The sequence below is a fragment of the Alligator mississippiensis genome, chromosome 14, assembly GCF_030867095.1.
Source record: "Alligator mississippiensis isolate rAllMis1 chromosome 14, rAllMis1, whole genome shotgun sequence".
Taxonomy (NCBI): Eukaryota; Metazoa; Chordata; order Crocodylia; family Alligatoridae; genus Alligator; species Alligator mississippiensis.
In genome coordinates this window covers 39699992-39722010 of record NC_081837.1, presented here as the reverse complement: position 1 = coordinate 39722010, position 22019 = coordinate 39699992, and the positions used below count along the sequence as shown (strand labels likewise).

The following is a 22019-nucleotide window of genomic DNA, read 5'->3' as shown; positions in this document are numbered from 1 at the left end:
AAGGAAGGGGGACCCGCCCGGGGCGGGCGCAGGAAGGGGGCAAGAGCCAGGAGCGAAGCCGGGGAGAGACCCGGAGCGGGGAGCAAGAGCCGGGACCGGGGGACGAGCCCAGGAAGAAGGGAAGTCCCGGGCACAAGCGGGGGAAACGCCAGGGCTCGCAGGTCACCCCCTAACCCCACCGACCCCGACGGTGCGAGAGACACACGGACACGGGGTCAAACACCTTTATTGAAACGAGCCACACGGACACGGGGGAGCTTTACTGGGGCAAGGGGCGGGCAGCAGCGGGTCCCAGCTCCGGCTCCGGCGGGTCCCGGCTCGGCAGCGGCCCCGGCCCCAGCTCCTGCGGGGAGAGATACGGAGAGATTCAGCCCCGGCGGAGGCACAGCCCGGCCCGGCCGCCCCATCCCCTCCCCGGGCCGGCTCCCCCCGCTCCAGCCGCCACCCAAGCACCCATGACACGCCCCGTGCTGCTAGACTCCTCTCCACGCACCGCGCGGCGGGCGCACCACGAAGGACACTGTCGCTCCCGCCCGCTCGTAGACATTTCCCATTGCTGCGCCCGCCCTGGGCCAAGGTTGTGTCCCGCCCCAGGCGGCCGCGCGGAGCCGGCCTGGGTGCCCGCCCGGGTCTCCCCGCCGCAATGCCCGGCGCGGCCACAGGAGGGCAGCTCTGAGCAGGGCTCTTTCCCCGCCGCCATGGGCTGCGGCAATTCCCCGAAGCGGCCACAGGAGGGCAGCACCGAGCAGCCGGTTCGCCTCCCCTCCGCGGCGCTGCTCCTCGTGGCTGCAGTGCTGGGAGCGCACCAGAGGAGGGCAGCACTGAGCCGGGTTTACTGCATGCTGGGTGCGGATGCCCCATGACACGTGTGATACCCGCACTAAAGACACACACTCGTGGGCGGTGCTGTGCAAGGGTGAAAGTTGAACACCTACATCACTATCGCCATGGACAGGAAGCAGGGTAGTAACAGAATTACTGGGTTAATGAGGGTGTGTAACACGCACACACACACACAATCTGCATGTCTGCATATACACACCCCGCCGTACTGGATACATCTCTGCACAATGTAAGGTTTCCGGAGTACGCACGCACTGAATAACACCGTCCCTTCAGCTCCCCGCTCTCAGCTTCACACTATTTACACCGAGGGTCCCAAACTCCCCCTAGAACTGAAGCGATGTCCGGCGCTGCTTCCGGAACCGCAACACGTGTGCATTTCTTTCTCGTTAAAGAAGGGAAATCTGGTGCTTTGCGAGGCGCTCGCTGGAGAGGATTCAGAGCCGGCCGAGAAGCAAACGGCCCGTCTTGCACCCCCTGCACCACCGCCCATCACGCCGAGGAGCCAGGGAGGCTGCCCAGGGAGCCTGCGAAGGAAAGGGGCACCGGGACACACCAGAGCTTCGCGCTGTAACACCTACCGCAAAAAAGAGCCCCACAGGCCCCGCGCACGGGGTACCCCCACCCTACCCAGTCTCCCGCACGACCCGCTGTGGTCACCAGAGCAGCTGCCGCAGCGCTCCGGGTCCGCCCGCGGGTCGAGCCGGCAGCGCGACGTGGGCTCCGCGCTCACCGGGAGGACAACCGGCTGAGCGGGGCCGCTGAGGATCGGAGTCGGACCAATCAGCACACAGAAGCCTGCTACACTCACCATTCACATCAGCCAATCAGACTGTGAACAAGGAGGCCGGACTCCTGGTTCCGCCTCCCCGGCACAGGCCAATTAGAGCGAAGAAGGGCGAAGAGGCCTCATAGAGGCCTCACGCCTCATAGTGGCCAATGGGAACACTGGCCTCCGATCCAGGCCCTGCCGCGCTCCCCGGGCCGGGATCAATGTCCCGGGAATCTCGTGTCCTCCCTGAGCAGCGCGAGCCTGGCCCGGCCGAGTTACGCCTCCTTCTCTCTCTGCCTTTATCTCCCGCCTGCCCGAACTACAGGTGCGGAGCCGGAGCCGCTGTCCCTCTCTCTGCCCTCATCTCTCGGTTGCAAAGCCCGGCTTGAACCCTAGGGCAGTAGCACAGGGCAGGGGTTTCTTTTCTCTACATTTAAAGTCCGGCTGCTCCGCGCAGGTTGAAGCGCAGGCAGGGCGGCACGGCGCCGGCTGTTCCGGCCCTGCTCTCCGGGCTCCGAGCCCCGCTCCAGCCCCAGGCGGGCACCGCGGAGCCGGCTCGGGTGCCTGCCCTGGTCTTCCCGCCGCAATGCCCGGCGCGGCCACAGGAGGGCGGCTCTGAGCGCGGCTCTTTTTCCGCCGCCATGGGCTGCGGCAGTGCGCCGACGCGGCCACAGGAGAGCAGCACCGAGCAGCTGGTTTGTCTCCGCTCCGCCGCTCCTCGTGGCTGCAGTGCTCAGAGCGCACCACCTGAGGGCAGCACTGAGCCGGGTTTTCTTCATACTCCGGGCGGATGGGTGCCCATGACGTCACTGTCTGTCTGTCCGCGGGGCGCGGACCGGCGGGCGGCGGGCCGTGCGGGAGATTGCGTGCCCAGGGCGCGGGGGTGCGGGGCAGTGATGTGAAGCCGGGTTCCCTCCCGCCAGAGCCCTGTGCCCTGCCTGGGGCGGCGGGAGCTCCCCGGCATGAGAAGGGCTCCGGGACGTCCGTGCGCGCCCACAACCAGCTGCCGCGGCCCGGGGAGGCGGCGAGGACAAGACGCGCTGGTGCGCGGGGCCTGCCCTGCTGCCCCTGCAGGCACGGCCTCCCGCGGCCCCGGCCCGGCCCGGCCCGCTGCGCGGACAGTGGCGGCGCCCGGGGCCGCTCGTGCGCACGCGGAGCCGCGCGGGGACGGGCCCGGAGAAAGGAGCGGCAACGGCCCCGCACACGGGCGCGCCCGGACCCCGCGGGGCTTGCGGCGCGGCTCCGGCCGGCGGCTCCCGGGCAGCCGGGCTGGGGCGCGGCGGCGGCGGCCCGGGCTGCTCGGGGCCGGGCTCCGGGCGGCGGTTCCGAGGGACCGAGCTGCAGCGTCCTGCGCGGTGATTGGCCGCCGCGTGCGCTCTCTGCCCTGATTGGTCCGACTACGATCCGGAGCCCGCGCCGCAAGGTCTCGGGGCGCTCGGTGCGGGACGGCGGCTGCTGGAGCAGGGGGCCGGCGTTGGGGCCACCCCCAGCTCGGGCCTCCTGGGCGTTTGCAGGGAGAAGGCCGCAGCCAGCGCCCGCGAGACCGCTCCGGGGGCCGGGAGGCAGCGTCGGCCCCATTTCCCTGCCCACCGGCCGGGCAGAGAAGAGGGGAGGGGCCGGTGCTGCTCCGTGGGGTGTGGTGGGGCAGCAGCTGACCTTTTCAGAACAGTTTTGGGGTTTGTTTTCTTTCTTTCTTTTATCTCTGTGCGCTGCAAGGAGTTGTTTCACCTCATAGGAGACGTCCGGGAATAGTAGGACCTTGGTTGAGGTTGGGCATTATAGGAGTAATTGCATGTGCAAAATGGCTTATTTAGCTTTTGACTAAAATAACTAAACGAGAAGATTGGTCTTACTTCCAACGGGAACCTAAGAAACGCCCACGAAACAGAAATCCCTTTTTGGCAGACTTTTTGGCTGATCTCAACACCTCAGCAAGGTGACACTGCTGTGACCCTGCCCCAAGACACTGGCCAAGATATTAAGAGTGGACTAGTGATGTTGGGTGCCTAAGGGCGGGCTTTGAAAGAGCCCCCATTTTCAGAAAACGTGGAAAACCCTGCACCCGTGAGACGACTGTCACAGCTCTTCAGGGTGCTTTATGGCAGGCACTCAAACCCACAGGTCAATGGGGAAAGCTCTGCCCCTGCCCACACCGTGAAGATCAAGACATGAACTTCGCTACGAGAGCACACGCGACAGACAGGGGAGCGCAGGGAGCAGAGCGGCTCATGAACCACGGCTCCTCAGGGCTGCAATGAATGCTGAAACAGCAAGAGCTGTCGTGTCTGCGTCTTGAGCTGCGTTTGTGGGCACGAGAGGCTCCTACTATTGGGCTTGGGCTCAAGATGGCTCAACAGCTAGGCTGATGTGAATCAGCCAAAACCAAGAGTAGATGTGTATCTTATATGCTACATTAATCAGAAGCCTCTTAATCAAACACATTTTTGTTTCAATGGTTAAAAAATATTCATTCCCTCCCTCCAGCCAAATGCCCTAGAAATGTGCTATAAGTTTTCCCCAATATTTAAATTAAGTAATACATTTGAAAATATAATTTATTTTTAAAAATAATATATTAAAAGCAATTATATAATGGCACTGAAAGAATGGGTTTGGCTCCCCCTGAACTCAGCAGCCCCTCAGGGATGACAAGGGTAATGCTGGCTGGAAGCCTGCAGACGTTACATTAAACAGGCAAAGGGGACCGCAGCTGGACTTAAGGGACTCATGAAAACCTGGAGGCAGGTGGGATCCACACAGTCGTTCTCCTTGCAACGGTGACAATGCAGCTTCCCACTGCTAGGACCCAGTCCTTAGAGAAAAAGCACCCACCCTGCCATTAGAGACAGCAAGACTTGTACTAAAGGCATTCAAAGAAGGTCTGAAACAACTAAAATAAAAAAAACACCAAGAAGCTCAAAAGTCTCCTGAGCATTTTATTTTTATTGGGACTATTTTTTTCCTTTTAGACAAGGATCAGCTGAACTTCACCAAATTATACAAAGCACCACAACTTCGCTGTACTTTATTTTTTTAGTTCTTCAAATAAATCAGGCCTGATTTCCTACAGTGCATTAACAATTGTAAACTGATGACTAGGAACCGTCCGCTACATATTCTTTTACCATTGGCCAGTCAGAACGGGAAATATTTGCATTAAACACATAAGAACACAGATCGGATCGGCAGACAGAATGAAAAAGTTTATCCCTTCAGTCAGCCCTCAACAGGAAAGGCTAATGACCAAAGCTTCTCTGTAGAAAAGCACCGGCCACAAGGTGAAGTTTTTTATACTGTTTATCGTGCAACTGTGCACATCTTAGGCACGCTTGCTCCTACTGGTTTGACACTGAGCAGGCCAACTACCTTTACCAAAAACCTACACGCTGCCTTCAATCATACATCTATTTTGATCAACTGCTTAACTAGCCAAGCCAGACAACCTGCAAAACCCTTGACTGCTGCATATCAATACATACAACTAGCACAAAGCCTCAACCTCATCGAACACAATCAGGGCCAACCCAAGACCAAATCCACGGTGCTACTTGAAGCGTGCGGCTGCTTGCTCCTAATGGGTGTTTGAAAGTGTAGAGATGTGCACAACAGTCTCCATCTGTACCTATCTAAGCATACATTAAACATTTCGCTCCCTCCCTCCTGCCCACCCCATCCCACACTTGTTCCCGAGCTTTCTTTTCCTGCTTCCATTCGTTCTTCTCCAGCTGCCCTTCAGGGACCTGCAAGAGTACACACAACAGAAGTGGAGTTGACTGGCAATGAATCCCACACCCCAGGAAAAATAGAGTCAAAAGTATCTCCCAGTGCCCATTGTATTCTCGAGATTGGTGTCCTTTAAAAACAAGGGGGATGTGACATACGTCCGGTTTACTAAAAGAGGATGAGTACGGCCCTAGCAGTTACCCGTGTATGACAACAGCAGGACCCAAGACACAAATCCTGTGTGTGCGGCTGCCCCAGGGCTCCCACCTTCCACAAGGCGCTAATCACAAGGTTGACAACTTGGGGATGCAACTTGCGGAGAGGACAGACACCGTGTCCAAACTCCCTTACCTTTCCCTCCTGCTGGGTAGGCGGGAGTTTCTCCCTTCCTTAGTTGCTCATCTGCCATCTTCCCTGCTTCTTCTGGGGGCTTAAAAACCAGACAGGCACTGGATTTAAGTCAGAAGACCAGACTACAGGCCCCAACTTCTTTCCCCCTCTTACCCATACCTGGACCTGCAGCCACTCTGTCCTCTGTCTGCAGAACGTGGGGAGGGCACACCTCTGCGGGCTCCGCTGCTGACATCCCGGCCAGCCACAAGCGGAGTGCCACGGGCCGGGACTCTGGACAGAACTGCTAGGGCGGCACCATGAATGGTGACCCCAGGCACTGGCAGCCCTGCTTACAGGGCGGTGCTCCCGCCAGACAGCTGGCTGCTGGGGCATGAAGCCCAGAGACAACCTGCAAAGCCCTCAATGCCTGCTGTCTCCATCAGCAGTCAAAGCTGCCCCATGGACAGAAGGGCCAGACAGGACAGAAGGGCCACGACCTCAGTCTCCTGTCACATAAGCCACAGAGCCCAAAGGACTAAACGAGGCCTCCTCCCCACAGCCCAGAAGGGTGTGGGCGGAGGCCATCTCAATAGCGATGGCTGCATGAGCCTTTGCAGTAGGGGAGCAGAGACCTGGACCTGAGTTACAAGAAGGTCACTAAGCATCGGGGTCCCAACACACTCAGTGTCCTCCAGAAGCCTGCAGCCTTCCCAGGCCAGAAAAGCCCCATGTTTCAAACCGCTTCACCTCCTCCACTCCCAGGGGCCAAGAAGGCTGAGACCACCAGCACCCTCCTTACAGGGCACGGTCTGCCTGACTAGCCAGACTGCTCGCAGCGGGTAAAAGGGAAAGACCCAGAGCCCTGCTCATAGGGAGGGCCCACAGCCAGCCAAGGCACCAAGCTGCCCCCAGGGGCACAGTGACACCTGCACCCTGCTTACAGGGTGGTCCACAGCTCCGCAGAACTTAGCCCTCCAACAAGAGGCATGGGATTCACACCCTCGTTACAGGGTGCCCCCCCACCATCCGGATGAGGAGTTCCAGGCACAGATGCAGGAAGGACAGGTGCCTGGACACAGGGATCGGAGAGGAGGCCACAAGCTTCAACCCAGCCACGGGAAGGTCATCAAGCTCTGGGTTCTGAAGAGTTTGCTGTCACCCCACGAGACTCGGCTCGTGTCTGCAAGGCGTCCTGCTGCACAACGCTGCAGACTGCTCCGTCTCTCTCAGCCCAGCCAAAGGAGGCTACGCTCACCCTGCTTACAGGGGCACCTCTCCGACTGGCTGGCTATGGCAGCAGACCTGGCCTCCCAATTACAGGATGTCCAGTACTACGTATGTTCAAATCCACTGTCCTTCTCGCGTGGTAGAGGCAGCACGCACCCTGCTTACAGGAGCCTGCGCCGTCAGCAGCCACCTCTGGCAGCTGGCCTGGACCCCGATTACAGGGCGGTTGCGCTGCACAAGACCACCAACCAGATCCACGCCCTTTACAAACGAGGTGGTGGTGACACGCCTTGCTTACAGGGTTGTCCACCATCCACCCAACTGCTGCACAAGTGCGACAGCATCAAGGGCAGAGACCCATTTCCGGGTTACAGGGAACTCGCTCAAAGGCTCACGCAGCCAAAATTTCACCAATACATGATCGAGACCTAAAGGCAGGGAGGTCGCTCTGTCCAGAGTCCCTTTCCTTCATGTCCCATTTCTCTGGCTGGCTTTCCTCCTACCTTGCCTCTTCTCTGCTGCCTCCCCATCTACTTCTTTGCCAGGGTCTTCTGAGGACTGCAAGAACAGAAACGGAGATCGGCTGTAAGCAAACAGAGCCTGAGCACACATCTAGCAGCTGCAACCTCTCCCTTTTGAACCCTAATGTGAAAGGGTTTCAAAGCGCTCAGTATCCTCCAGAAGCCTGCAACCTTCCCTGTAACCCATGAGCAATATCTCTGGTCAACCTCACAAAGTAGCCTAAGATGCACAGAAATAAAGGGTAGGAGACCCAGACCTTGCTCCCAGGCCAGGGGTCACAGGTCCCATCATCCCAAACCTCCTGAGGTTCACAGATCCCCAGTCCACAACTTAATGGTGAAACCCAAGAAGCCCATGGACTCCCCATGTCGAAACTCTCTTACCTTTGCCTCCTGTTAGGCTGGCCTGGTTTTCTTCCCTCCTGGTCAGCTCGCTTCTACTCGCCTGCCGTCTTGTCTGCTCGTCCTTCCGGGGCTGATGTCGGTTGACTCCCAAAAGCGTCTGGACTTGCATGACTCGGGGCTGCAGCCTCAGGTGTTTGATTCGATCTCCAATGCTTGACTCCCGGAGAGCCAGGTCAAATGACGTCTGCCACGAATCCCTTTTCAGCAAGGGATTCAGCATCCTGGGTGATCCACTTGTAGGCACTCAGCACGCAGTGGTTACAAGAGAACCACTGTAGAAATGAAAGAGGGCAGCAGGTAAGGGGAGCTTGGATGTGAAATGACAGGAAAGAGCAAAGACAGCGCAGGGGGGAAGGATGAACTTGGAGATGAAGATACCAGGCACCAAGGAGGTGGCTGGCACATCAATTTTATTAGTCTCTTAAATAGCAGCAGGCCAGCTCACACCTGCTTTCCTGCTGTCTTCTCTGCTACTCCTTCCAGCGGCAATGGGGGTTGATCGCTGATTTTTCTGGTTGCAAGATGGCAAAACCCGGTCCTGAAAGGAGTACTGTCGCGGGCAACGGGAGGGACTTCTGTAGCAAAGGTCAGGGGTTAGAGGGCGGGACTTCTGGACCCAATGTGGCAATCAGAGGGCAGAGCTACCGATGCGGCCCTCAACCGCTTGCCAAGACTCAGTAAGTGGCCCCCTGTGCAAAATAATTGCTTGTCCCGAGTAAGGCGGTGTGGGTGTGCCTGCAAAGAGGAGACTGGCAGCAAATGCAAAGCACGTAAGAAATAGCTCTGAGTGCACCGCATAGCCTTGCTGCTCTGACATCCAGAGGTCAGGGGCTTGATCCTACTGCTGCCCACCCAGCGAGGGTGCAGTGCATGGTTGAAGTAAGAGAACAAAGCAGGTGAAGACAGCTGGATAGAAGAAAGATGTGAGAAGACAAGCAAACACCTTAGTAGGAGATGGAGAATGGAAGTGACCCAGAGGAATGAAGATCCAGTGTGCTCTGTGCTGGAGCCAGCACCCTCTGGCCCGCAGCATCTGACCCCAAAACAGCGGTGAGCCCCACTCTCTGCTCCAAAATGTCATCTTTATTGTGCCAAGAGGAGGGGGGGATTGTAAACAAGTATGTGAAATATACAGGTTAAGTTACTCCTCGTCTTATTAACAAAATAAAGCTCTATCTATATTTACAGTCATGTAAAAAAAAAAAAAGAGAGAGCAGCCGGTCACCTCGGCACAGCGTGGGACGGCAGGGAGGTACAAAATCATCCTGGTGCCAGCGCCCGTCTGCCTGCACAGCCCAGCTCATGCCCCGCCTGGCCCAACGAAGCTGAGGGCTAAGCGCACCAGAGGGAGACAATAAATAACTGGAACAAGGAGTGGGGCTGCTCCCTGCCTTGGAGAAGCCGCCACAGCCAGCGGGGTGCAAAGCCGGGGAAATGGCAGGGTAGGAGCAGGCCACACGTATGGCAGCCGTCAGCCCAGGGTGCTGAGGGAACTGGGGGGCCAGAGCGGGGGAGGAGGGGGCAGTGGAAGGAGAGGCTGTAGCACACGCACACACAGGTGCACTTCACTTGCCAGCAATATTAGTTGCTTCTCTCCACTGGAGACTGGTATGGATTTGGCCTCTTGCCCTCATGCCAGTGTTTCTTGCATGCACACACACACACACACATACGTGCACAAACACACATACACAGATGGAGATGCACATACACATACATACACACTTATGGATGGAGAGGCATACACACACACACGCGCACAGATGGAGACGCATGCAGGCACATGCAGCCCCCCCACCCCCCCGCCAGCGACCTGCGCTGAGTCTATGCAAGGCCTGATACCAGGGTGATTGCCCCCCTGCTCCCAACTACCCCAGTTGTCCCAGTATGTGACCACCTTTGGCTCTTCCTTACAGCTGTAAGTAAACCTGGCTTAGCCTTGCCACCCCCTGCCCTCCTCCCCCCATCCAACAACCTGCTGTCTGCATCACCACGGGACAGACAAGGATGGACATGCACACGCACACCTCCCCACACACCGCGTACAAGGGCTGGGACAGCCCCTCTCCCAAGCAGAGGCACCATCCCAAGGGCTCAAGGTGGTGGTGATGTTGGGGAACCGTTGCGGGGGCGGCACAATGTTGAACTGGGGTCATCAGCCCCTAAGGGAGGCAGGCCAGATGCTCAGCTACCATCAGGGCTAGGCTGTCTTCAGCTAGATGGCAGCAATAACTTGCCTTGCCTTCTTTCCCCCACAAAAAAACCTAATTTCCTGCCCTTTTGCCCTGGCTGGCAAGGAGCTACAGGGCCTACCACGTCCCTCAGGCCTGCCCAGGCCACACCAAACAGCCTCAGGCAGTGCCCACATGCACCCACTGGCACTGCAGCACTACAGCCAGGGGCAGGCCAGTTGCCAAAAAAAAAAATTAGATAAAAGCAACCCCCCTACCTTTGTCAGTGTCCCTCCCAACAGTTCATGCAACCTTTTGGAAAGAGACGTCCCACCTTCGGGCATCAAGCCAGCCAGGGCTAGCCTGAGCTGGGGTGGGCAGAGCTGTGGGTGGGGTGCTTTGCCACTCAGTCCTGGCACACACTGATTTGGATGGGGGGAGGGGGGATACTAGCCCATCCTTTCACAAAGTCACATGCCTTCCCCCCCACACCCAGCAGTGCCAGCTGTCTGGTTCAGATGGGGCAGGGGCTTGGGTGTTTCAGTTTGTCCTCCCCACCCATGCAGCCTGAGCAGCAGCCAGTGATGCCAGAAGCTGAGCACCTAGTGATGCCAGGACGCCCCTCCAGGCCCCTTGGCTGGGACACTTGCTGTACATTGGGTGTCATGTCTGTGTGTACCGCCAGGGGCTGCTGGCCCCCTACGCTGGGCACAAGCACCAAGGACAGCCCCATGGCTCAATGCATAGGCCCCTAGGGTAGTGCTGGGTGCAGGGCACAGAGCTGGCTGGCGGATTTGTTTTCTGCATGTCTTTGGCAGCGGCTCTGCAAAGCTGCAGGAGAACTGAGCTCCATCATCCTGCTGGATTGGGGGGAGGGTTGGTCAGCTGGGAAAAGGCACAGAGGACCCCCCCCCACCCAACCTCAGAGGCTCCCTCTGTACCCACTGCTGCAGGTTTTTGGGGGTGGGGGAAGGCCCCTTCCCTGCAGCTTTCTGGGGTGGTTGGGGGGGGGGGGGGGGCACAGGCAGCAGGGCTGGGAACCAGGCAGCAGCTTTATTTACAAACGGGGCCAGAGCTGTCAGGCGCACAAAAGGGCGCTCCTCTGAGACCTTGGCGCTTTCTCATGCTAGGCGAGAGCTAAAAATGACTCCATGGGAATTTACTGGCAGGCAGCAGCCAGAGAGTGGGAACAAGCAAGCGGCCCGTGGGGGGGCAGAGGGGGGTGCGGGAGCCGAGCGGCCTGGTACAGCGCCTGAATGAGCAACAAGTGTTCCCCACGCCATTTGCTACCGAGCACAACACAGACCTCAGTGCCCGGCTGAAGCGGGGCCACTGTGTGGCCACAGCTGCCCGGGCAGCTGGCTGGGCCCTGGACAGTTGAGGATTCACCTCGGCTGGCGTCACAACCAGCGTTGGCTTCCTCAGGGAGGGGGACAGGGGAACAGGCCACCGTGGTCTCCACTTGTTTCACCTCTGGAGAGCCAGAGTCCCTCCAGACCCCCTTTGCAGCACCCCCCAGGCCTGGGAGGGTCATTTCGATTGCTTGCTCGGGACCTCTCCACTAATGGCTCTGAGCCCAGCAGGCAGGAGCTGCTCCTTGAAGCCGCACTGGGGAAAGGCGGACCCCAAGAGGCAGGAGCACCAGAGATTGACCAAGAGACAGAAGCATCAGCCTGAGCCTGCTTCTTGTCTGTCCCAGGCTTTCCTGCCTGTCTCCACACACCGGGCACTGCTCACACTGTCCCGGGCATGGGGGCCTCCCCACTGCCTGGTCCCATAGCAAGTCCTTGAACCTTCTTGCAGGCCCTGTGAATGCAGGCACCAGCAGGTCTCACAGGGCAGCAGCAGGGTCTGCTGCATGGTCACCACTACTCTGCTCTCAGCAGACCTCCTGGAGACACCCACCTGCTTGGGCACCCACTCTGGCCGTGCTGCAGCCCCAAGCCTGCACCTCTGCCCCTCTCTGTCCCAGGAATATGCCCCGGTGCCAAGGAAGCATGTGAGTAAACCCCAGTGCTGCTCTGCACGGTGAAGCCAACTCCTTTGCCTCCAGAGAGGGGGCGAGAGGGTGAGCCTGTGCCCCATGCCTTGACACATGCCCACCCCAGGTCCCCTGTTCACAGCCGGCGTTGCCCTGTGTCAGGCCTCTCTGATGGGAGAGGCTCCTCCTGGCCCAGGGAGTGATGCCTACAGACCTGCTTTGCAGCATTGCTGCATCCCAGAGCTTTTTAGCACAGGGAGCCAAGCCACAGGGGCTGTTCCCCCTGCCCACCTTGCCCCCACGCTCCCACCCTTTCAGTTCCAGGTGCTGCCCTTCCTCCCTCATGCCCACCCCGCACACCCTCCCTGCCTGCCTGGGCTCAGTCCGTCAGCACCACTAGCTCCCCATCGCTCTTGTCCTCGACCTCGGAGTCCTCCTCCTCGCTGTACCGGTACATCTCGCCATCTGCGACTGAGTGCCTGTCCTCCATGCCGTCGGCCTCCTGGGCTTTGAGGCTGCGCGTGTTGATGATGACGGGCATATTGGGGTCTGTGCCACGGGGCAGGTAGTGCTCCATCAGCGGTGGCGTCAGCTGCAAACCCACTGGCCTTGGGTACAGGACATCTGAGGAGGTGGCTTGCATCTGGCTGCTTTGGGGTCTAAAAAGCAGGGGGACATGGTCACCTTGGTTGGGGGTGAGAGCTGGCTGGCACACAGAACTCCCTCCCCCAGGGACAGTGCTGACACCAGCTGGGGAGAAAATAGCATCCTGGGCAATTTCCCAGGGAAAATTCAATTTTCTGCTGGAAAAAAAAAAAAGAACTATTCTGACCAAAAAAACCTCAGAGGAAAAATAGGATTCACCAGGAAAGCCCCAGCAATCTCCCCATGCTCCCACTCCCCACTATGGGCTAGGCTCCCCCAGCCTACCAGGGTCAAAGGCAAGGGAGGCTATCACATCATGGGACCCCTGGCCCTGTAGCCTGGTGTAGGAGCAGGGTTGGTGGGAAAGCGCACAGCACGGGGCACCTTTCACCCGGTGGTATTGCCACATCAAAGCCTTTTGGTTTTCAAGTGTCATTTTCCAACACGCAGCAAGGCTTTTCCTCAGAATGCAAAGACCATGCATGAAGGGCTGTTTCCATGACTCAAACCCTTCTTTGCACACTAAAAAAGAATCCAGCTAGGGTGGGACATTGTCAGTCAGCCTCCTGTGCGGAGGGGGCGAGAGGGGTGGGAGGGGAGAAACCTCATGAAGGGACCATCACCTTCTGTTCTTCCTGACCCCGCATCGCCACCTCATAGAGGACACCAGGCACCAGCAAAGAGCTGGCTGCTGTGCCCAGGTCCCATTCTGTTCATGTCATAGAGCCCCTACTGCCAGCAGCTAATGGGGATTCTCCTTGATGTCCCATTGCTCCAGCCTCACACCCCACAACTGAGTGAGGTGTGCAGCCTAAACATGCCTGGAAAGCCCCAACCCACCTGGAGCTCTCTGGGCCTATTCTCACCTTGATACCCCTGCCCTTCTCCCCCATGCAGCTTTGTCATGATGCAGCGCTGCCCGTCACTTCCTGTTCAAACGTCCACCCAGCTTTGCTATGCGCTGCTCTCTGTGCTCTGCTCCCAGACGCAGGGAGAGCCCCGCATGCACCCACATGGCTGGGAGCCTTACGCTATCAAGAAGCCCTGCCTGGCATCCTGCCTCCGGTTCCTCATCAGGGCCTTGTACTCGCCCACGCGAAGCCGCTTGCCCTCCACGATGCAGGTGCGCTTGGGCCGCGGCTTGTACTTGTAGTCTGGGTACTTCTCCAGGTGCTGCCGGCTCAGCCGTGCCTGCTCCTCGTAATAGGGCTGCTTCTCCTGGTTCGTCATGGACTTCCACCGGGACCCTGCAATACAATATTGGGAGGGGATGGGGGCAAGATTTACAGACTGCCTGAGCTACCTTTGAAACTCCCACCACAGCCTTGGCCACCGGGAAGAACCAGCAGCAGACAGGGCTGCTGCGACTGCTAACGCTTGACCTGAAAGAGTGCTGGCAGGTAGAAATAGTAGGTTATTGTCCTACTGCTCCAGTTGGATGCCTCTCAGACTTCGCACTGTGTAGCCCCTTCAAGGCATCACCTGCTCAAGCTTCACAGGCTTTGTGGCCACAACCAAGTCGGAGGGAAGGGTCTTACCACTTCCCAAAACTCCTATGAAAGCAGCATAGATGTGTCTGCTCTCCGCTGCTGAGCCTGAACAGCAGCAAAGCAGGTCCCACAGTGGGAATACTCGCCGTGCTTTGCCAACATTAGTGATACCTGCTGCATGCCCATTTCACAGGTGAGGGAACTGAGGCACAGAGGGAAGGGGTGATTTGCTTAAGGTCCCTACAACAAGTCAGCATGGGAGCAAGATAACACAATCCAGAGGCACTGAAATACGAGTGTCCACACAGGAGCTTGCGTCAACTGAAAACTGACCCAGCGTTCCCAGGTCAATTTGGGTACCCAGGCACTGCTGTGATAAACACATGCAAATGGCATTTTACATTTGCATACAACCCATGCAAACAAGCTGTACCACCCAACCTGAGTGATTTGCCCCTGATTGGCAGGTGCAGAGTTACTGGCAGGTCTCAACAGGGACAAAGCCATCACAAGTGACATGGCGGGGATCTCCCAGACATGCCACGGGCCCATTCCCATTGAAATGCAGCCATCCAGGCCTCGCTCCACCTGCCCTGAAGGAGACCCCCTCCCCCAGCCCTGACCTTTCCTGGTCACCTCTCTGTCCTGTACTTCTGCTTCATTGTCCTCATGAAAGGTATGGCCAGCAGGTGCAGCAGCTAAAATAGACCGGCCTGACATGTGATGTGCATTCCTGCTTACTGACCTTTATTGTCATCCCGGGCAGCACCCAGAGCCAGAGCCAGAGCCAGAAGGGAAAAAAGTGGGAGGAATGCAGGCCAGAGAGGGCAGGGAGGAGCAGAAGGGGAAGGGAAAACAATCAAGCATCACCTATGCCAAGGGAATGGGAGAATTGGGGGCCAAAGGCCTGTACCATCCTCCTCTCCCATGCCCCAAAGCAAGGGTGAAATGAAGAGGTCTTCCCACACCTTGCAGTGCTCTTTGGACCCAGTCCCTGGGCACAGTAACTCCACTCAGCTACAGGCAGCCCAGTAAAGTCCAGTGTCTCTGATGCCTCATGGCTCTCTCCGCCACTTGTCCCAGGTGTGCTGCTGGCTACTGCATGCTGGCAGGGCAGGAAGGGAGCTACACACGGGTGGCCATCTGGCCTGCTGGACAGCTCGTCCCTCACCTGCATGGCAGCCACAAGCACGTGTGCATGCAGCGGGCAGGGCCGGGGATGGGTCTCAGTGCAGGATTATCTCAGCCAGCTCTGAAAGATTCTGTCCTCCATCATCTCAACAAGTGGGCACTGCTCATGCCACAGTCTTCTCATGCTTTGCCTCCTCCCCTACTCCCCAGACTGGAAGGGATGGGACCAGGGAAGTCCCTCTTCCAATTCAGGCCACTGCACCTCACACAGAAGACCATATCTGTCTCTAGTCTAGCCAAGCCTTTGCTCCAAGGTAATGATCCGTTAATAGCAAGGCCACACACAGTGGACTGGAAGGACTGGAGTCTAGTCCCCTGCTTTCCCAGGCAGCCCCAATCCCTAGCTCAGACCCATTTTGAACCGCACACACAACCACAAGGCACAAGGCCAGATCCACGGAGGACAGTCTGGAGTAGACCACAGGCACAAGGAGGGCAAAAGAGGCCACTGCCAATGCAACAACAAGGGAAGGGGTTAGTGGGTACACAAGGGATCCTGGCATGGGGGACATGACCCGATGGACAGCACAGCACAAGACAGAGCTTCCTGCATCACTGGCTTTGAAACACCAGTGTGAGACACACACACACTACGCACCTACCAGCTGGAAATGCCAAGGCTACAGTCTACTCTGCCTCTGCTTCATTACCCTTCACACCAAAATGCCATGGCCCAGCTCTCTCACGGCTGGGCTGGAGTCACTTGCACCCAGGCAAAGGAGAAGTAGCCAAATCAGGACATTCCTCCTCACCAGCATAAACAGCAGTGCCAGGCAGCTTGACAGAATGGATCCAGAGCTCAGGCAGCACTGCCCCATGTTAACTTTGGGCCGACACAGGGTGCTCTGCAGAGTAAGAGCCCTGCCAAGGCACGAAGCATCTGTCCTAACCATTAGGCAACTGCATGGTCTGTCCCCCACAACAGATCTTGCTCTGCCCTTACACGCTGATGAGAAATGGAGGCTCTGGACACTGGGTGCCTGGCTCAAGGCCACTCAGGGACCCAGTGCCTGAGCCGGCTTCTCACGCGCCTGCTACGTGTACAGGCCCCCCACGGCAAGAATCCCACCAGTTATTTAAAGCTCCGCTATGGTGTTGAGCGAGCAGACAGCACACCACAAAGCGTCTACTCCTGACATACCCCAGACGCTGTGGTTTGCCATTGGTCACAGATCAGATCCTAGCCCAGCCATCCTTCAAAGGGAGCTGCTTTTTTCCCAAGAATGGAGCTGTGAGACCAAATCAACAGCACACGCCGAGGGCAGGCCACAGAAACCCTATGCTGTGCTTCAAGCGTGCCGGGCTAGCAGTCTGGGATGGACTCTTCGGAGACCGCACGTGTGTCTTTAAATAGCTAGGGCGGGGGCTGCGTGAAGCTGGGACGACGTGGAGACTCAACAAAAGTCCGCGGTGCAGGGACCATGGTTGAGACCAAGTTGAGGTCTGCAGCAGAGGGGTTTGATACACAGGCAGCAGAAAGAAGGGTGCAAGCCTGCCAGAGATACTAATACAAGATTGCGCTCTATGGGCTGTGTTTTCATCCAAAATCTCCAATCCACTGTCTATGGCTTACGGCAAAATGGTGCCAGGAACACTCTGGTTTAGCACCGTGACAGTGCAAAACAAGCATCTACAAGAGGAATATCTCACTGGGCATAATGGCTCTGGGAGGAAAATGGTTAGTGTCAGGAAGTCTGTAATCTATTCCCAGCAGCAGGTCAGAGGCAGGGGTAAATGGGAAGAAGCATGTCTCCAACATGCCCAGACTCCACTGCTTTCAGCCATCCCTTCCCTGAGCACCAGGGCAGAGGGCTCCCACCACACCTGCCTCCTCCATGGGACATACTTACCCAGGATCTTGCTGATACTGGAGTTGTGCATATCTGGGAAGGCCTGCAGGATCTTCCGCCGCTCGTCCTTGGCCCAGACCATGAAGGCGTTCATGGGCCGCTTGATGTGGTTGTTGTTCCTGGACTCGGGGAAGTGCCGTGAGCCTGAGGGAGCACAGCAAGGAAGAGTCAGTTAGGAGGCCTGGAAAGCAAGGAAACAATACAACCTGCAAGGGAATGAAGCAGCCAAGCACTTCTCCCAGCTTGGAAAGTGTTTTAAAGAGGGCAAAGGCACTGTTCACAGGCCCCCATGGAGGAGGCGGCTCAAATCCCACCTCACTTGCAAGACAAGACCAAATGTCTGTTCACAGTTTGGAAGTTCATTCTTAGCAGCCCAGCCACAGAGACAGGGTCCCATCAGCCTGTTTCCCCGACTGGACCTGTGGCTTCTCAGGCCCTCTAGGAAAATAAATCTCAGCCCCTTGGAGCCTGTTTTTTCTGTAGTGTTAGCATTGGCAGCTCTCACACACTTCTCTGGATCCACGGGGGGCTCAGCACGTCTCAATATTGAGCTCCCGAGGTCTCCGGGTGAACAAGGCAGCACCTGAGCTAAGCAGGAGGGGACACTTCCAAAGAGCTTGGATGAAACAAAGTGCATAGGTCTCAGTTCAGCTCCAAAGCAGTATTTTCCTTCTTCACCTTCAAGGAAGGTATACAACTGGAGCTCAGAGCAAGGGCAGCTGCCCCTCAGAGCAAGGAGCATCCGCGGGGCTTGTGGAGGGGCCTGTGACCAGGAGCTGTCTCAGCAGCTCCCACAACACGGCCCACAATACAGAAAGCACCATTTTGGTGCAAACTACAAGTGCTCCATCAGCAATGGAGAACCCCAGAGTAGGGCTGCAGAAAACAGGTGATCGGCTGGCCACAAAGGAGATGGCCACACCCTTCAAACAAGCACCAGCCTTGGTTGTTTTCCACTGAGAGCTGTTTTTAGAGCACAGGCTGATGGAGCAAGGTGAAGAAAGGAAAGACCAGAAGAGGGGGGAAAGTCTGGAAGAGGAGGAAAGGTATAGAAGAGCAGAAAAAAAAGAGGAAAGGAGAAGCCACCCACAGCCTCGGCTCAAAGAAGCCCTGTGGCAATTGGCATTCAAAGCTCGTGGCACATCTCAGGCCCAGGGGAAGGCGTCCTTACCATCCATGTCACAGGTTATCATGGCCTCGTCCAGCCTGTGTGCACAGGTCTCTTCCACCCGCTCTTTAGCTGGGGAGGAGTCCACTCCGATGTGGTCCTACAGGCACATGGAGAGCGGAGGTTACTGCCAGCTGCCGATGTAAGGAAGTGGGCTGGCAGCGGAGTTACTGGCAAGGGACCTTTTCCCTAGGGGAAGGTCCAACATTGCCCACCCGCAGACAGGCCATCTGGCTTGCAGTGTCATGGCAGAACAGCTCTGGGACCCAATGCCTGGGGTCTCCATTCTCTTGGGCTACTCTTGTATCTGAGCACAGCCTCCCCCAAGAATCCTGCTCTGTGTGCAGAGCTGGCTTCTCCCAGACACGTCTGCCTACATCCATGCTGTGCCCAGGGAGCGTCACCGGGGAGCCAGCCATGCCCTCCTGCTCCCCACTAGTGTGTGCCAAGACCCAGAGAGTGGGCGGTGGGGACAACTGAGGGTACAGTCCAGTGTGGCACATCTCGAGCATGCTCAGCACATGCTCAGCCTTTCTACACTGGCCCATTTCTGGGCTTTGGAGCTCGGCAGTGTCGACAGGGCCCAAGACCTTCCCATCCAGTCTGGGGTCAGAGCCTAGGAGCTCCACAGCTGGGGTGTCACTCACCTTCACTCTGTAGGGGTTGCTCAGAGAGCTCTCCAAGGCCCCGCTGTGGCCATGCAGGAGCTGCCGGGCATCCTGGATGGCTCTGGTGATGGCATCCCCCTCTCCCAGGAACCCTGAGAATAAACCCCCAGGACAGCACAGGTCAGGGCCAGCACCATCTCCTTGCAAAGGTCTCACAGCCCCTGGGACAGGCCTCTGGAAAGGACCCGATCCCCAGGCATTGAAGCCACCATCTATTTAAGGAACATCTCAGGCCACCATGAGTTCCAACTTTTTTTATTTCCAATTAGCAGCAAGCAAGGAAGTGAGAGGGTGTAACAGAAAGTTTGGTCTCTATTCTATCCATCTCCCCGCGCCCCCCCAAACCCTGACCAGTCTTTCCCTCTCTCTCCCCCAGCAATGATCCCCTCTGGACTTGGCTACTGAGGGACTTTGTTGTCTCCTAATACTGCTGTGGGCATGAAGCTTCCTCCTTAAGAATGGATCCTTTACTCTTGCTGTCTTAGAGTCATAGAGAAGTAGGGTTGGAAGGGATGTCCAGAGGTCATCTAGTCCAATCCCCTGCCTGAGGCAGGATCATCCCTGTCCCCAGAGCCTTCCACGGTACAGACACAGCAAGTCCTTGAGCTATGGGTCTGGTACGTAAGGTCTAGGCAAAAATCCTTGCTCTCTCCCCTCCTGCCATGGATACAATCCCTAGTATCATTGCAGAGTGCACCTTGGTGCTCTTACCGAGGGGCAGGTTGGAAGGGCTGGACTGCAGGTCCCGTGTGGCCCCGTGATTTGGTGTGAGGGACTGGCAGCTGCCCATCTTCAGGCTGGGAGAGCTGGAGGCACTGGGGAGCTCAGGGCCTTTGGGCTTGGCCGTTAGGTTCAGGGGCTGTGAAGACTCCTGGTTGCGGGGAGAGAGAAGGCAGAAGTGGTGTGTGTCCCAGCATGACCCCCAAGCCCTGTGAGGACAGCAGATTTGGGGCAATACCTGCATCTGGAGGTGGCTGGAGCCAGAGGGTCTCTTGAGCGACGGCGGAGGAGGGCTGTGTAGGAGCTGCACCGGGTACTCCACTGCAGAAAGAGAAGCTGGGGGAGAAGACACAACAGCAGCCATGAGCCAGCTGGCCTTGCCTGTGCCTGGAATTGGCCCCCGACCTCCACTGCTAGCACAGGCCCCTGTGTTTGGGACTCCCAGCAGATGGGCAAAGCTGTTGTTCATGCCAGTGGGGATAACAGCTGCTTGAAACCTAAATGTTCCCCAGGCCTGCTAGCATAGCACTGATGATTAAGGAGTGCTGCTATTATTGCTATTATGGCAGTGCCTTTGGGCCCCGATGGTGCTCAGGGCTGTAGGGTGCAAGGTACTACTACCGCAACCCCCCCAAAGAACCTGGGCAGACAAAGGAGGGACTGCTCTCTCCTTTCTACAGATGTGGAGCTAGGGTACAGGCTCCTGGGCCTCACTGACAAACCCAAACTGCCTCTATAAAAGACAAACTGCTACAGAGAGCAGAGGGTCTTCAAAGAGTTAATCAAGAGATGGGAGAGGCAGGGGCCCAGCGAGGTCCAGCAAAGATACCATCGACCAGCCAGAGGGAGGGATCTGGGTCCCCAGTGTGAGTCCCAGTGGCAAACGGGAGGAGGGCCAGGACCCCAAGTTGGGGGCAAGGGCACATCAATGCCTGATAGAAACCATCCAACACCCAGAAGCCTCCTGGCTCTCCCCTGCCCAGCCCCAACTTAGCTTCTTAGACAACTCTCCCCAGGTCTTGCTGAGCTTCCAAAACCCAAGGTCACAATCCCAGCAAAGGCACACAAGGGTCGATGCCCTGATCTAGGCTGTTTCTGAGGACAGTCACTTTTCCCCAGTGCCGCCTTTCTCACCTGTCCCTTCCCCCCCCTGTTCCCTGTAATCCTGCCACCCTCCGCCATCCCTTCCTTACCTGGTTTGCAAGGGATGGGCTGGATGGGAAGTGCTAGCTGGGAGTCTGGAGCCACAGGGAGTGACTGATGGCTGGGGGGAAAGGCTGGGATCATGACATAGGGCATGTTGACCTGCTGGAGAAGAGAGAGGTCCATGACAGAGCAGGTGGGAGCCCTGCCCAGGATCCTGGGATGGAGAATCAAGGGGACTCTAAGCAGGGACTAACAGCATGCCAGGGCTGGCAGAGAGGAAGCTGCCTCTTACCTGGATCTGCTGCTGCAGCAGGTTAATCTTGTGCTGCTGCTGAATAAGCTGTTGCTGCTGCTTGGCAATCTGTCAGAGGGGGAGACAATGGAGCCAAGTGACATTAATAGCAAGGTGGGAACGGTCCTGCTCAGTGAGCCTCCTCAAGAGCTCTCCCCGCTGGCAGGATGGCTCTGAGGGGCAGCCCCCCAGCACTGGCAAAACAAAAGCACAGACAGTTGGTCTACAGGGCCTCCGAGGACCAAAGGACTCTCCTGAGGGCAGGGTCATGGCAGCAAGCTGCCAGTCAGGCCATATGCCAGCCCCTCTGGGCCTGGCTGAGATGCGACTCTGCTGCGATTACCAGACAAGGGTCTCAGGGCTTGGTCCACACACAGGGTTGGGCCTATTTATCAAAAAGGCAATTAGCTTATACCCATGCCAGAGGCTTAGGGTGAACGGTCTGAAGCTTAACCAAGAGGAAATAAAAAAGCAGCTACACACAGGTGTTTGAACTGGTTTAACTAAGCCAGGCGGTGTCTGCGTGCGTCATTCATCAACTCTGTCCTGAACCCAAGCTGTGGTGCCTCTAGTTCAGGTGCAGAGGAATTTGATTCAGTTCTTAGTGACAGCCAAGGTGATGGTCACCATCCTTTGAAGGTGATGCCATGAAAGAGCAATGCTATCCCCTGCCAGCCTTCCACCATGACTGATAGACAGGTGGGGAGAAAGATTACCTTGTAACCCCCAAAAGCCCTCAACCCCCAAACCCCACTCAGCATGGAGAACAGACTTAGAAACACCAAGATACACAGAGGGAGAGTGACTTCTCCATGTTCACACAAGGAACCAAGCCCAGATCTCCTATGTAACCTCCCAAGTCAACTGTAATGC

General features: G+C 57.3%; 1 protein-coding gene and 1 long non-coding RNA gene across 5 annotated transcripts in view; both read right to left on the bottom strand.

Annotated features, from left to right (window-relative positions):
* Positions 1 to 208: 208 nt before the first annotated feature.
* Positions 209 to 1468, bottom strand: LOC132244899 (uncharacterized). Its single transcript, XR_009456725.1, has 2 exons — positions 1043 to 1468; positions 209 to 343 (listed from the first exon to the last, which is right to left on the bottom strand). It is a non-coding gene; the product is annotated as an uncharacterized LOC132244899 (long non-coding RNA).
* A 7419-nt stretch (positions 1469 to 8887) lies between these two features.
* SOX13 (SRY-box transcription factor 13) overlaps positions 8888 to 22019 on the bottom strand; it is a 72307-nt gene continuing 59175 nt past the window's right edge. For 3 of the 4 annotated variants that reach the window (XM_006261233.4, XM_019491525.2, XM_019491523.2), the window contains exons 6-14: positions 21147 to 21215; positions 20902 to 21016; positions 19947 to 20044; positions 19700 to 19859; positions 18968 to 19080; positions 18324 to 18420; positions 17153 to 17296; positions 13652 to 13868; positions 8888 to 12635 (exon numbers count right to left, since the gene is read on the bottom strand). In XM_006261233.4, coding sequence (XP_006261295.1) covers positions 12356 to 12635; positions 13652 to 13868; positions 17153 to 17296; positions 18324 to 18420; positions 18968 to 19080; positions 19700 to 19859; positions 19947 to 20044; positions 20902 to 21016; positions 21147 to 21215 — 1293 coding nt within the window. In that variant the 3' untranslated portion in view covers positions 8888 to 12355. The remainder of the gene's footprint in view (positions 12636 to 13651; positions 13869 to 17152; positions 17297 to 18323; positions 18421 to 18967; positions 19081 to 19699; positions 19860 to 19946; positions 20045 to 20901; positions 21017 to 21146; positions 21216 to 22019) is intronic. The other variant, XM_059717654.1, reaches the window with a different exon arrangement.